This window comes from Scyliorhinus canicula, chromosome 18, assembly GCF_902713615.1.
Source record: "Scyliorhinus canicula chromosome 18, sScyCan1.1, whole genome shotgun sequence".
Classification (NCBI taxonomy): Eukaryota; Metazoa; Chordata; class Chondrichthyes; order Carcharhiniformes; family Scyliorhinidae; genus Scyliorhinus; species Scyliorhinus canicula.
The window spans coordinates 51,916,026-51,928,997 of NC_052163.1; the positions used below are offsets into that span (position 1 = coordinate 51,916,026).

At 44.3% G+C, this 12,972-nt stretch overlaps 1 protein-coding gene across 1 annotated transcript in view; it reads right to left on the bottom strand.

Moving 5' to 3' along the window:
• elac2 (elaC ribonuclease Z 2) overlaps positions 1–12,972 on the bottom strand; it is a 66,939-nt gene that overhangs the window by 3,694 nt on the left and 50,273 nt on the right. Inside the window, exons 20-22 of the mRNA XM_038777039.1 lie at positions 11,230–11,329; positions 10,205–10,325; positions 5,445–5,523 (exon numbers count right to left, since the gene is read on the bottom strand). Of these exons, the coding sequence (XP_038632967.1) occupies positions 5,445–5,523; positions 10,205–10,325; positions 11,230–11,329 (300 nt within the window). The remainder of the gene's footprint in view (positions 1–5,444; positions 5,524–10,204; positions 10,326–11,229; positions 11,330–12,972) is intronic.

Here is a 12,972-nt window from a genome sequence, read left to right on the forward strand (position 1 = left end):
GTTTTCACCCACTATTTTTCCCTGAATAGGAATGCCGAACCAAAGGGCAAGGAAGCCCTGTCCGTAAGTCATGTTTGATCAGCTTCTCAGGCACCCCTGTGTGGATTATATATTCCATTATTTATTTTCTGTAGTATTGACACCAATCAAGTATATAAACATCCAAGACAGGGCGGCATCGTGGTGCAGTGGTTAGCACTACTGCTTCACGGCACCGAGGACCCGAGTCGCTGTCCTTGTGGAGTTTGCACATTCTCCCCGTGCCTACGTTGGCTTCATGCCTACAGCCCAAAGATGTGCAGCGTAGGTGGAGTGGCCACGCTAAATTGCTCGTTAAATCGGAAAAAAAAAAAATTCAAGGTAATTTCTTTCTAGCCACATGTCCAGTTAATCTTCATTTCTTTTCACCTGAACTTATTATTTTTCCCTCGCATCCCAGGTAATTCTGGACCCAGCACTCTTTTCAGACTTGAACTATTGCAATATCTGATCTTTCCCTTCCTCAGCAAAGATTCAAAACGCCACATCTCAAGGAATTCGGATTTTAGCGGAAGGACCACAACACTGCTCGACCAATCCTGTGAAACCGTTTAAAAAAAATATATGGTTCAAGGACTGAGTGACCGTTCCTCTGCCCAATCAAAAAGCATAAAATGTAGTCATTCCTTCCATCAATGAACCCAGTACAGCCTCCAGAAATGCAATTTAGTGCAGAAGGAGGCATTTCGGCCCATCGAGTCTCCACTGGCCCTTGGAAAGAGTACCCTACTTAAGCCCACCCCTCCACCCTATCCCTGCAACCCAGAAACCCTACCTAACCTTTGGATACTTGAGGGGCAGTTTAGCATGGCCAATCCACCTTACCTGCACATTTTTGGACTGTGGGAAGAAACCGGAACACCCGGAGGAAACCCACGCAGACACAGCGAGAAAGCGCAAACTCCACACAGTCACCCGAGGCCAGAATTGAACCTGGGACCCTGGGGCTGTGAGGCAGCAGTGCTAGCCACTGTGCCACCATGCTGCCCCAAAGGGGTTCTGCATTAGAAGGTTCACTAGGCTTCCTGGGATGAAGGGTTTGTTCGATGAGAAAAGGTTTAGCAGGTTGGGCCTTTATTCCTTGGAGATTAGACCAATGACAGGCGGTTTTATTGAAACATAGGATTCTGAGGGGACTTGACAGGCTGGTTGCGGAGAGTATACTTCTCACAGGGGCATCTAGAACTAGAAAGAATGGTTTAAAAATAAGGAGTCCCAACTAAAATGGATGAGGAACTTCCTCACAGAGGATAGTCACTATTTGGAATTCTCTTCCAGAGAGCAGTGGAGGGACAGGTTGGCTCATCGAGTATATTAAAAGATTGAAATAGATAGATTTTCAACTGACAAGGGCTGAGATTGGGGGGGGGGGGTGCAAGAAAGCGACAATCTGATCAGTCATGACTTGGGCGTCCTTGTTCAAGATTCTCTTACGGTTAACGTGCAGGTTCAGCCGGCAGTTAGGAAGGCAAATGCAATGTTAGCATTCATGTCGCGAGGGCTCGAATACAAGACCAGGGATGTACTTCTGAGGCTGTATCAGACTCTGGTCAGACCCTATTTGGAGTATTATGAGCAGTTTTGGGCCCCATATCGAAGGAAGGATGTGATGGCCTTGGAAAGGGTCCAGAGGAGGTTCAAAGGAATGATCCCTGGAACGAAGAGCTTGTCGTATGAAGAACGGTTGAGAACTCTGGGTCTGTACTCATTGGAGTTTAGAAGGATGAGGGGGGATCTTACTGAAACTTACAGGATACTGCACGGCCTGGATAGAGTGGATGTGGAGAGAATGTTTCCACTTGTAGGAAAAACTGGAACCAGAGGGCACAATCTCAGACTAGAGGGACAATCCTTTAAAACGGAGATGAGGAGGAATTTCTTCAGCCAGAGAGTGATGAATCTGTGGAACTCTGCCGTAGTAGGCTGTGGAGGCCAAATCACTGAGTGTCTTGAAGACAGAGATAGATAGGTTCTTGATTAATAAGGAGATCAGGGATTATGGGGATAAGGCAGGAGAATGGCAATGAGAAAAATATCAGCCATGATTGAATAGCGGAACAGACTCGATGGGCCGAGTGGCCTAATTCTGCTCCCATGTCTTATGGCCTTATGATCTTATTGAATGGTGGAGCAGGTTCAATGGGATGAATGGCCTACTCCAGCTCCTCTTCCTTATGTTCTTATTCATTTAGAGCAGCAGCTTCGGAGTTCTTCAAAACTAACTTCTTCCGATATCTATGGTTCATGTCACAGAACCACTGCCAAATACTACCTCACAATACAAACAGCACACGATGCCAATTTGCCTGAGAATTCAATCTGGTTGGTATCAAGACAAACATGTAACTAAGGTTCCGATCATTCGGCCAATACTGGCATACGTCTGTCCCTTTGGTTGGGTTTAGTACTGATTGTGCCCCAATTCCATCAAGAACTATTGTACCCACATCATTTACAAACACTCTCTTGTACCCTCAAAAGATGTAGAGATTAAGGCTTATTGCTGAAATAGAGGGGAGGGAGATTAACCCTCAATATTGTGCTATGCTGGATTATGGGAGTCTTTGATGTCAATGAGAACAAAAAATGAGAAACTTCGTCACTAGGATTAAGATACCTAATCTTAATAAAACACAAAGACAAAATTACACTCATGTACAAGCACAGAGCAGATAGACAAGACTGCAAGAGTTTTCACTTGTCTCATTGCTGATGATACAAAGCTAGGTGGTAATGCAAACCGAGGAGGACATAGTGAGGCTCCAAAGAGATAAAGACAGGTTAAATGAATGGACAACTGGGCAGCACGGTGGCCTAGTGGTTAGCACAACCGCCTCACGGCGCTGAGGTCCCAGGTTCGAATCCCGGCTCTGGGTCACTGTCCGTGTGGAGTTTGCACGTTCTCCCCGTGTCTGCGTGGGTTTCGCCCCCACAACCCAAAGATGTGCAGAGTAGGTGGATTGGCCACGCTAAATTGCCCCTTAATTGGAAAAAATAATTGGCTAATCTAAATTTTAAAAAAAAATGAATGGACAACAGGTGGCAGGTGGAATATAATGCGGGGAAGCGCAAGGTCACTCACTTTGGTCGCAATAGAAAATATTTCTTAAAAGGTGAAACATGTTAATGTTTATATTGGCATGGAGGTACAGTAAGTAATAGAAAAGGCAAAAGACATGTTGGCCTTAATTGGAAAGGGACTGGAGTACAAGAATAAGTCTTGCAACGATTGTACTTTTGGCGAGATCACACATCGAGCACTGTGCACAGTTTTGGTACAGCGAGGAGTCACTAGATAGGCTCCTCGGATGAGAGGGCTGTCCGATGACATCAAGTAAACTGGCCCTATACGCTTTGGAGTTTAGAAACATAGAAAATGGGAGTAGAATGAGGCCATTTGACCCTTCGAGCCTGCTCGGCCATTCATTATGATCATGGCTGACCATCCAACTCAATAGCCTAATCCTGCTTTCTACCTGAATCTTAAATCCGCTAAATGCTTATCTAACTGCTTCTTGAAACTCGGAAGTGGTGGGGGCAGGAAACGGGAGTTCAGCTGGAAGATTAGCCATGATCACACAGCAAAGGACTTTCTAGGGAAAAGCAACCAGTATATAATAGAATGTTGAGAATCAGTTTGACGGTGGGAAACATATGTCTGAAACTAATGCCGTAAACTTAAATAAAGGCAATTACAAGGGTAGTTGGATAATGTAGACTGAGAAAATAGGTTAAGATGTAAAATAAGGGGGGGGCAGCATGGCGACACAGTGGTTAGCACTGCTGCCTCACGGCGCCGAGGTACCAGGTTCGGTCCTGGCTCTGGGTCACTGTCCGTGTGGAGTTTGCACATTCTCCCCGTGTTTGCATGGGTTTCACCCCCACAACCCAAAGATGTGCAGGGTAGGTGGATTGGCCACGCTAAATTGCTTCTTAATTGGAAAAAATGAATTGGGTACTCCAAATTTATTTTTAAAAAATGTTCAAGTCCATCATTAAGCCCATCACTGTCTGTGCGGAGTCTGCATGTTCTCCCCGTGTCGGCGTGAATTTCCTCCGGGTGCTCTGGTTTCCTCCCACAGTCTAAAGATGTGCAGGTTAGGTGGATTGGCCATGCTAAATTGCCCTTAGTGTTCAAAACGGTTGGGTGGGGTTACTGGAATAGGGTGGAGGTGTGGGCTTAAGTGGGGTGCTCTTTCCAAGGGCCGCTGCAGATTCGAAGGGCCGAATGGCCTCCTTCTGCACTGTAAATTCTATGGAGTACTATCAGGACATATACAATCAAGCAGGGTCAACATGGTTTTATGAAAGGGAAATTATGTTTGGCAAATTGGGTTCTTTGAGAATGTAACAAGCAAGATGGATAAAGCGAAACCAGTGTACATTGAGTACTTAAAGGCATCTGGTGGCACAGTGGTTAGCACTGCTGCATCACCGCACTAGGGACCGGGGTTCAATTCCAACCTGGGGTGACTGTATGTGTGGAGTTTGCGTAGGTCTGTGTAGGTTTCCCCCAGGTGCTCCGGTGTCCTCCCCATGTCTGCGTCGGTTTCCACCAGGTGCTCCGGTTTCCTCCCAGTCTAAAGATGTGCAGGTTTGAGGGTCAAAACTGCCTACTGCTGCTTCTATCCTGTAAGAAGGGACTGCATTTATGGAAGGCCACAATCACAGTCGAGTGTAATCCAGAGGGTTAATTGGTTCTGTACATAGTGTATATTGGATAAGTCGGCATGCAATGGCTGAGAGTTGGCATGGGGGCTAAGGGGTAAGTAGGGTGACAAGTTGGCATTGAGTAGCCATAGGGCTACTAGTGGCCAAGGCGAAATTGCATGGAATGGGGGGTGATTTGACAAGGAGCTAAAAAGGAGCCATATGAGAGTGTGTTGGGGGGTGGGCATGAGTTGGCATGGAGAGAAATGGATATGAACCTTTGAAATTACCTTTGTAAAAGAATTCCCGAATCCAGACGATGGTTCACAACTCCTCTTAGGGACCCATGAACCATGAAGTAGCTGGCTCAGTTCCACTAAATCACTGAGGCTCTAAGAGATGCCCACAATGGAGTTGAACAAGTCGGGAATGCAAGGTGCAGGCTTGCTGCCAGAAACATTGAGGGGAGCCCAAAAAGGGGGCAGGAATCCTGGAATTGGGTTCCACCCATCATTTTTAAATGGCTCTGGAGTCATTCCGACTCTGCGAAAATCCAGATCTAAATCTCACTACTTCCTGGCATTCTTTCGATCAATGATGTCCAATCACCAGAGAAGCGGAAATTTATCCTCTGCTTCAAAAAAAAAAGCTATAGTTCCTGCAAGACATGGCGGTTAGGTTTAGCAATTTTGTGCAACCTTTCCAGGGGAGTTGTAAAGTCAACAAGCGTAGCAGTCCTCTTATTCCATCCTTACCTGTGAGTTTTCTCAACAGCCTCTTCCTCCAGCCCATCTTCCAGCGTAGCCTCATGAATCAGTAGGTTCGCATTCTGTCCTGTTCAGCAGACAGAAACGGTTCAAACAAAGAGCAACTGCGCTGATCTTCAAATCTAGAGACTTCTCCATTAAAATGGCACTTCTGAGGAAAGGTTTGAGCCCAAAAGAAGGAGGTGATTTTATTGGAACATAAAAGATTATGAGGGGGGCTTAACAGGGTGGATGCAGAGAGGATGCTTCCCCGCCGTGAAGGAATCTAGAATTAGGGGGCACAATTTAAAAATATTTAAGATGGCGATGAGGAGGAATTTATTCTCTCAGAGGATCATTAAGTCTCTGGAATTCTCTTCCAGAGAGCAGTGGAGGTTGGGTCACTAAGTATATCCAAGGCCGCGTTAAATGGACTTTTGATTCACAAGGGAGTCAAAATGATCTTATATTCTTTTGGCACTGATCCACGGAGATGTAATTAAATTTTTCAACATTTGTTTTTGCCCAAGATTCACAGCATTAGAAATGCTTCATGTGATGAGAGATGTATTTTAAAATATTTTTGTGATTATATTTTGAGCGTGTGTGAGTGAGAGTGCGAGCGCGTGAGAGAGCGAGAGCAAGAGAGAGTGAGAGCGAGTAGAGAGCGAGTAGAGAGCGAGTATATTAAACTTTATTTACCCAAAAGTAGAGGCAAAATTTTTTAAAAAATAAGATTTTTATATTTGGAGAAGTTGAGTGCAAAAAGGTGTTTAAGGACAAGGATTTTTAAGATAAGAATTATAAGGGCTAATGCCAAGAAGGTGGTTTAATTCTGTACTTTTGATCAAGCATGTTTTTAGGGGTTGTTCTGGAAGAATTTTTAAACTGTGTAAATTTCACCTTGTGTACTTAAGTTTCTTTTTAATATATATTTTTTTCATTTTTAACATTCTAATGAGTGTTATTGGAGTTCTAAGCTTTTGAGGTCAGTAGTTTTTCCTCCTCGCTTTCACAATTGAAAGAAAGGTTGACGATCAAAGAGGCAGAATTCACTCGGGGGTCTGGCTTGATCGACGGCAACATCAGCTGTGGTCATAACATTCATCAAACATGTTTACGAGCTCTCCCACACGGTCTAAAACAACTGTCTTCAATTTGAGCTATATAATGTCCAACACTTATAGGAACTTCACGAGAGATTGGGAAGTACAAAAAGCTTGATCAACAGTATTTTGTCAGAGCACATGAACCCAATTGGGGGTTTAATGGAGCAGATCCAGGCAGTCAAGTGATCCTCTTCAAATAGCTTAAACAAATATAGCTTTAAGTACTTGAAAAGGATTGCATTAATTAGACAGTAGAGGTTCAAGTGGGGCTGGCTAGAATTCCTTACAGTGTGAATCAGTATTGGCACAGATACCAGGTGACCATAAGGTATCACGAATCAGCTCAAGCAGCGACTGTCCCAGTGAATCTTAGTAAGGCAGTGCCTGCAGATATGAGCCACGTTTCAGAAATAAACCACAGACAGAGAAAACTAACAGCAAGCACCTTGATGTAGAAAAAGGAATTTGACACTAACCTTTATCTGGCATGTGTGCCGAAAACCCATCTGCCACAGCAGTGAAAATAATCAGTGCTAAGAAGTTAAAAGTTGCAACAAAATGGCACCACAAACAGAAGAAGCCTGGTCTTCCCCAACAATTTAGATGTTTCAATCCAATCTGAGAAGGCGGATTAATAAATCAAAAAGGTGGCTAAAACACAATGTCATAGAAATTAATAATTAATGTATTGTGCCCAGGGTTATCAGCCAACATACAGAAGATGACTGGTGACTGACATTTCCATGAGAGGGAACATTCAACAGAGGAGCTATGTCTGGTTGCACTCCAAGGATGGATAATAAGACCGTAAGACGTAGGAGAAGTAGATCATTTGGCCCATCGAGTCTTCTCTGCCATTCATTGAGATCATGACTGATATGATATGATATGATAATCCTCAACTCCAATTTCCCACTTTATCCCCATAACCCTGTATTCCCTTACTGACTAAATATCTGTCGATCTGAGCCTTGAATATACTTAGCAACCCAGTCTCTACAGTCCCCTGTGGTAAAGAATTCCACAGCTTCACTACCCTCAGAAGAAACCCCCTCTCATCTCGGTCTTAAATCTGTGATCCCTTACTCTGAGATTATGCCCTATGGTCCAAGACTCTCCCACTGGGGAAACACCCTTCCAGCATCTACCCTGCCAAGCCCCCTGAGAATTCTATATGTCTCAATAAGATAGGGTCTTATTCTTCTAAACTTCAATGAGTACAGGTCCAACCTACTTAACCTTCTCATAAGAAAATGCCTTCATATCCGGGATCAAGTGAGTGAACCTTCTCTGGACTGCCTCCAATTTCAGTATAACTTCCCTTGAAGAGGACAAACAGTTTTCACAGTACTCCAGCTGTGGTCTAACTAATGCCTAATTTCAGCAAGACATGCCTATTTTCATACTCTATCCCTTGAAATAAAGGCCAACATTCCATTTGCCTTCCTTATTACATGCTGCACCTGGACTCTAGCTTCCTGTGACTAATACTCAAGGACCACCAGAAACCCTCTAGTGCTGCAGCTTTCTCCATTTAAATAATATTCAGTTCCTTTATTCGTCCTACCAATGTGTATAACTTCATTATATGCCATCTGCCGAGTTTCTGCCCACTCTCTATATCCCCCTTGTGATGGGAATGTCACTTTAAGAAATGTTTGTCTTCTCAACTGGCTGCAGTGATGTCATTGTGAGGGTGGAGCTGGGCTCTGGCTCTGAGTTTTAGTTTCGTTTTCAGTTGGAGAGCTGCATTCAAACCAAGGTAGTGCATTTTTGGTCTTTCTCTCTGCATGCTAAAGGATGTCTCCAGATCACTTGATGATTTCAAAGTAATACCTGTTTCTGTAAAGAATGCAAGCCTACTGTCTTTGTTAGAAAGGGTATTTGAATTATGGATGTTGTTAGGAAAGTTACTCAGGGTTACCAATAGAGTACTGTATCTTTAGGGGGGGGTATCAGTGTTGGTTGATGATAAGGTGTTTACTGTGTGTTCATAAAATGTTAACTGGATTCATAGAATAAACATTGTTTTGGTTTAAAAATACTATAGATCGCTATTGCATCACACCTGTAAAGTAGGCCCTTGTGCTCCTCATAACCTAAATCAATTAAAAGTTGTGAGTCAGGTGAACTCCATGATATACTTTGGTGTTCTCTATACCATGGCCCATAATACCCTGTCAACTCTTTGGGCATGATCTTTCCAAAAGGGATCAAAGTCCCCGAGCGAGCGCATTTAGTCATGTGTTTCCCAGCACTCGCAGTGCCGAGAAACACATGGCTATTCAACGCGACTCGCTTTGAATATGGGGCCCCGAATGGGAAATGCGCGGCCATGGCCACTTATAGCCCCGTTTCTTACAATAGGGAGCTCCGCTCGCCGGAACTCCCCATTGTAGTGAGAGATCAGGAACCCAAACTCCCTAGCCCCCAAAGGAACCCAGATTCAGGTGCCACTCCAGGATTTGTTGACCATGGAACGAGCGGTCAATACAGGTTGATAATCAATCTGCCAACCTTTCCTTTTTCTCTTCATTCCAATACACGTATGACAGTGGGCAAGAGCGAACATATTCCTGGTCAGCCATGACTGACAAACACAGCTATTCAGCGCATCACTATCCGACAGAAATCCCTCATTAAAAAGGCACGAGGGGGGCAGTGGATGAACACAGCAAACAAGGGGGAAGAGCCCGACGCTGCCATTGACCTCAAGTAGAGAGGTCACAATTATGTAGATGAGCCTCAAAACGAACTCGGGGCTTTTATCTTTATTAACCAAACCCCACCGGGCATTAGATTTAACACCCAAAACTTCTGGCGCTGGATTGGGGGAGTCATAATCCAACATGCAAGGAATACAATGCAAAGCCAAAATGGACAGGCTTCAAAAAGTTGTCAGATATAAGGAAAAATAAATATACAACACAGCCACTTTAACGGAATGTTACCAAGGCTTCAAGTTAAATTAGGAGAAGAAATGGGCAGCACGGTGGCGTAGTGGTTAGCATTGCTGCCTCACGGGGTTGAGGTCCCAGGTTCGATCCCGGCTCTGGGTCACTGTCAGTGTGCAGTTTGCACATTCTCCCCGTGTCTGCGTGGGTTTCGCCCCTCCAACCCAAAGATGTGCAGTGTAGGTGGATTGGCCATGCTAAACTGCTCCTCAATTGGAAAAAATGAATTGGGTACTCAAAATTAAAAAACAAATTAGGAGAAGCGACTGAATACAAAATAGGTTTATAGAAATTAAAAGAGTGATTTAATTGAGCATTTTAGCATTTTGAAAGGAAAAGATAGAGGGGAGATGGAGAGAAGATTCTTCCATTGTTGGGCGAGTCTAAAACAAGGGGACATACCTTAAAATTGGAGTCAAGACTTTTAGAAGAGAAGTCACGAAATACCTCATTCAGAGAGTGGACTTATAACGTTAAATCCGAGAAGAACAGATTTTTGCTGGATTGGTAGGAAAAGGATAAGGTGCCAAGGCTGCTGAATGGAGTTAAGATACACAATCTCATTGACTGAGAAAACAAACACAAGGGGCTGAATGGCCTGGTCCCATTCCAATGCCCCTGTGCTTCCTGAAATATCAGATGATTTAGACCAATGTTTTACTTCACCTGAACATCAGCTCTGCGGAATCAATATTATTAAACTGACCTGCTTGGACGAGGGCTGGACACGGCATGGTATCCCCCGAGTAAACGATTTTCCAGCCCGAGTTGTGTTGAAGTGCACAACCAAAGGCGTTCCTGCAGTGACGCACAACGCACGTCTGGAACTATCGGTGACAAGTGCCACATGTGGAGAGAAGGAAGAGTAGAAAACAATGAGGTACGCTGTTTCCCAATCATCTCCATTCAGTGATAACCTGTCTTTTTCATTAACAGATGCGGAGATCCGCTGAGACTGCACCTTATCATCTGTTGGGTTTACTTTGAGAAACTTTCCTCTAAATTCGCTCATCACCTCAGACAACGTTCATCAGCCAACTGAGTGAAAAACAGCCTTACCCTCAAGGTTCAACCTCTTGTCAATTCTGTGTAGGGTACCTGGAGATGCTCGGGAGCAGCAGATATTCCCATTCTTACACATTAAAGCCCTCCTGCTTTAAATAAACATGAGAACAAGAATATCTCCAAAAATAGGAAATAAGTGACCCTCATCCCAACATTATTTTCCTTCTCCCGGTCTTTGTCAAGCTGTTAGAGTGCACTTTCGACAGGGACTGGTGGGCGAGGGGGGTCAATTTCTTCAATAATGGTGACAAATTATCTTCAGGAGTAGCAGTGTGCACGACCCAGCCTGATTCTCCTTCCAATTGAAGTATTTCAAAGAAAACAGGGTGAGGTGGAATACAAGCCAGTGATATGTTATTGCTCATTTTATTCTACTTCCCAAGACCAATTTCACCCCCAGTGATGTCTCCCGCTTCAACCCAGATCAGAACAGACACTTAGCAGATGGAGTTGGGCCTGACTTGCAGTCCCCACTCCGCACTAGCACCTTGCCCCCGCTCCACACCGGGGCCCAGCCAATAGTCCCCACCTCCACACTGGGGCTCCGCCTACAGCCCCCGCTCCATTCAACCTGCAGTGCCATTAGATAATAGAAAAACACCACGGTCATCACCAAACAAGAGAAGTGAATCCAACATACAAACTAGCTTAAAAAGGTGCCTTTACCTTTTCCAGTTCAAGTTTCTTTAGTAACGACTGAATAAAGTCTTGAGCGTCAAACTTTGTAACTTCTGCACCTTCCACAAGGTGCCGAGCAGGAATAATACTGAAACACAAGGGAGATAATTGAATTGCTTGCCCAACCAGAACAGTCATAGACAAGAAGCTTGGAGATTGTTCTTTCCTCAAAACCCATTTCCATATGGACACGTGAAATACATTCACTAGGAGATTCAGATAACATTCAGCCCTTTAAACCCATTTGGCCATTCAACTAGATTCATGGCTGCTTTGTACCTTTACTAATTTTCTGCCATTTCTCCATAACCCGTAGCCTTCCCCCAGCTTCCTCAGAGTGTTGCTAGAGGAGCTCGCCATTGGGCTGAAAGTGGGTCAGATCTACTTTGCGGGCCTGATGGGAAGGCTTCTGCTACAAAAATAAAGTCTACAAATTCCCAGACGACTGCCTCCAAGTTCAGCTGCTCACAGCCTGGTACAGGTGGGTGAGCACTCTGGCACCGATTTGTACCTGAAAATTGTACTGGGGCCCTGTAACTGGAGTGGATCGAAAAGACCAGCCTTCCTTCGCTTTGAGCTGGACGGTCCACTCGCCTTTTTAGAGGCCCACCTGAGAAATTCATCAGGAGGGCATCGAGCATCATTGGGGCAATCAAATGCCCACACCCACCCTATGTCCAATTTACAATCAATGCTCCGCAACGCTGTGCTGCAATCTAAAACTTCCTATGTAGGTGGTGCACAAGTCAGCTCCTTTAAAGATTTAAAGGGCACACACACAGACAATTCACCCGCATACTACAAAAACAATGAGATGGGGAATGTTGCTAACCACCTATTTTTCAGGCGAGGAACAACTGCTGGCAATGGGGTTCCAGCAGTATCAGGAGATGGTGGCTTTGTGGTAATGTCACTGGACTAGTAATCCAGAGGGCCAGGCTAAAGCGCTGGGGGCACAGATTCAAATCTCATCACAACAACTGGCAAAACTTTAATTCAACTGAAAAAAAAATCTGGAATGAAAATTAATAATAGTTTTAATGAGTGACCATTAATCTAATTGTCTGGTGCAAAAACCTCTCTGTTTCATCCATGTCCCTTATGAAAGGTAATTTGTCATCCTGATCTGGTCAATCCATGGCTCAAGACTCCACAGTAATGTTGCGACCTTTAATTTCCCTTAAAGGGGCAATTAGGGAGGCGCAAATGCTGGCACTGCTGATGACGCGGAAGAATTTTTTTAAAAATAGGATACCGGTTGTGCAATCCTATCCACCTATAGCAGCCAGAATTCCCATGAAAGTCAAAGGTTCTCGGTGGTTTAGTTGTAAAGATGTCCTTCCCATCCAGCTAACACTACGATAGTTGCAGTAAACTACACCCAGAAAATGGACTGTTGGTCAAGGCGTTCTGTGAGCACAGAATCTAAACAGTTAAAATCAAAATTGCCACATCTCTGTTGTGCAGACTGAAAATGGCTTTTTCGCAAGTAGCATAGCATTGTACGCAATGTGAATGACGTGATTATTCAGGAACCTTAAGATTAGCAGCCTTAGCTGTGCATGGTGTGAATAATAATGTAAGAATTGGTGATTAATGGAAATATCATGACTAGAATAAGATCACATCCCATCTATAATTGGGAGCTCAGAGCCTAAGTGGAGTCTAACTCAGCTCGTTAGCCCTCAAAAGTGTGTATGTATTCTATAATTATCCAATGTCACGAATGAA